The 2,755-nt window shown below is 39.9% G+C and overlaps 1 protein-coding gene across 1 annotated transcript; it reads left to right on the top strand.

Moving 5' to 3' along the window:
• Nucleotides 1-193: 193 nt before the first annotated feature.
• LOTGIDRAFT_147338 (hypothetical protein) lies at nt 194-562 on the top strand (the record flags this gene model as incomplete). The annotated part of the gene is made up of 1 exon (XM_009054824.1): nt 194-562. One exon carries the CDS (start codon nt 194-196, stop codon nt 560-562), a length of 369 nt encoding a protein of 122 aa, XP_009053072.1.
• Between the last annotated feature and the right edge of the window lie 2,193 nt (nt 563-2,755).

The raw sequence follows: 2,755 nt of genomic DNA, 5'->3' as shown, positions 1-2,755 counted from the left end.
CTATTTATACTCGAAAATGGAGTCGAAAACTACGGTGCTCACTATCAAGTCCGCGCTATTTCACGAGAAAAGCTTTCGATCCTATTTTTCGACTCCATTTTCGAGTATAAAAGGAAAATTTCGCGCGTGTTCACTACTCACTTGACTGTTAGACACCGCACTGTCCACATCACGTTAGTACTCTAAATTCAACATGCCGCCAAAGGTTTCTGCCAAAGGGGCTAAGAAAGCCGGAAAAGCAAAGGCCGCACGTAGCGGAGACAAGAAGAAGAAACGACGACGAAAGGAGTCTTACAGCATCTACATCTACAAAGTGCTGAAACAAGTCCACCCCGACACTGGAGTCAGCAGCAAAGCTATGTCTATCATGAACAGTTTCGTCAACGACATTTTCGAGAGAATCGCTGCCGAAGCTTCAAGACTCGCTCACTACAACAAAAGATCGACCATCACCAGCAGGGAAATCCAAACTGCCGTTCGACTTCTGTTACCCGGTGAGCTCGCCAAGCACGCCGTTTCCGAAGGAACAAAGGCCGTCACCAAATACACCAGCTCCAAATAAGCTGTGTGTCGAACTTTAGTTCAAAACTAAAAAAAACAACGGCCCTTTTCAGGGCCACCTAAAATCTCCCAAAAAGAGTGAAAACAGTCTTTTCATACAACTAAATCAAAGCGAAAAATAGAAAAAATGTCCTCCAGCCCCCTACCCCCAAACTGTCAACAAACACCCTTGTCTATAGAGAAAAATTGAAAAGATGTATAGCTATAGTTATAGCGTTTGAAAATGAGTTTTGTGTATGTAGAGGCTATTCAGTATACTGTTATCACAAATCACACCTTACACCCTACCGATCAACCCTAAACCCCATGAAATTTACAAATTTTTGCCCCACTGCCCCAAAATCGTTTTTCTATCACTGAATTCTGTTGTGTAGGCTACTATTGAATTTTCTGCAGTCGTACGACTGTTTCAAGTTAAGAAATGTGAGGGCCTCTCATAGGTCCGCGCTCGCGCCATACGTTTACAATGGCAAGCGATAAAGCTAGTGAAGTGGGTCAAATTAAAACCTTTCCCCTTGCCTTATTTTGAAAATTTAACCAATTTTGACTATTGGGAAAGATGTCTTAGGCTCAAAACCCCATTTCAACGCGAAAGAAGGATTTTGAACGTATCAGGTATTTGGTCAAATTCGTAAAATCAAATGTGAGGGCCTCTCATAGGTCCGCGCGCGGCATTCATATAGTCAGGCTAAAAATTTTCGAATCATTATTCAGTTTACGTTACAAGTGTAAGGTACGAATATCAAACTGCTATACAACTGCTTGCTGAGGAATTTCCAGTTCATTTCTGTTCCGGTGGTGAGGGTCGGGTACACTTATTGTGCTTCGACGGCCCGCTAAGCCCACCTAGGGATTGTTAGGTTTTTTAATTTTTTTTTAATCTGGAAATACTCAGCTTGATAGTTGGAAACCTTTTGCACCGAGGAAAACACCCCAGACTCGGATGCGTTTGGATTGAGATTGAGCTAATTTTCAATCCATTGTACCATAACAAATGGCTACCCGGAAATAGAACCCTGGGTTAGCCATTTTACATTTCTCCTACACTAGTATATCTATTCTATAGATATTCTCATATACTGAATCCTTTTTCGCACTTATTTATTCAAAATTTAAATTTTCTTTTTTTTTTTTTCTCCTGTGATTTGAAAAAAAGTTAAATTTATACTTCTAAATCAATAGAAGGAAAAAAGAAAAAGGATTCGATATACTGAATAATCTCCTAATATATATTTACATATTTTTAAATTCCTCATTTTTTTTTTTTTCTCTTTTTTTTTTTTTTTTTTTTTACCTCCCATCATAAAACAAAAACAAAAAAAAATATATATATATACATCTACTATATAGTTTAAAATCCCCCCCCAAAAAAAAAAAGTTTAATATTGTACATACTTACCTGATCGTTGTATCTCTAGTATCTAAATTCATCATGGCCACAATGCTAGAAAGAAAATTGACAGTGGAAATTAAACCCCAATCAACAGTAGACATCAAATCAGAAGAAATGCTGGGGTATTTCCAACAAAGAGAGGCCCCATTGCACACTATTAGATGCTTCCAAAATGTGGGTCAATCAAAGTTCTTGGTGTCGTTCTCTAAGGAGGACGACATCAAAAACTTTGAAAATTGGTTTGAATTTGGGACTGGTTCTGATCCCTACAAGGGGGTGAGATATACCATTGAAAGGGCAACTAGACTCCCCCAGTATAACCAACAGCCGGGTATCAGAATCACCATCTTCGGCGTCCCATACGAGATGGACACAAAGTACGTCCTCTCGAAAATAAACCAGTACTGTGTGGCCAATAAGATCATCCGCTGTACATATAGAGATCATCCATTTATGTACAACGGAGTCTGTTTCATTTACACTAAAAAGGTAGATAACCCCATACCATCCAACCTTACCATTCAAGGATGTAGATTGGGGGTAAAATATGAAGGACAGCCCCAGCCTGATAGGAAGTGCTATGTCTGTCAAGTTGAAGGACATACTGCCAGGGACTGCCCTTCTAGACCACCACCACCCCCTATCTCACCCATCACTGACAAAGAGGGGTCGGGTGCCTTTCAAGTTTACAATCCTCGTAAGAAAGCCCCGAATCAAATTTCCAAATCGGTGGGAGATCTCCTCAAAACTATTAGGACACCTCTACGCCCATTCAGTCCAATAAAAACAATCTGACACACC

This window comes from Lottia gigantea, assembly GCF_000327385.1.
Source record: "Lottia gigantea unplaced genomic scaffold LOTGIsca_2263, whole genome shotgun sequence".
Classification (NCBI taxonomy): Eukaryota; Metazoa; Mollusca; class Gastropoda; family Lottiidae; genus Lottia; species Lottia gigantea.
Note: the sequence above shows the minus strand (reverse complement) of the source record. Positions and strands in the feature narration are given on the sequence as shown.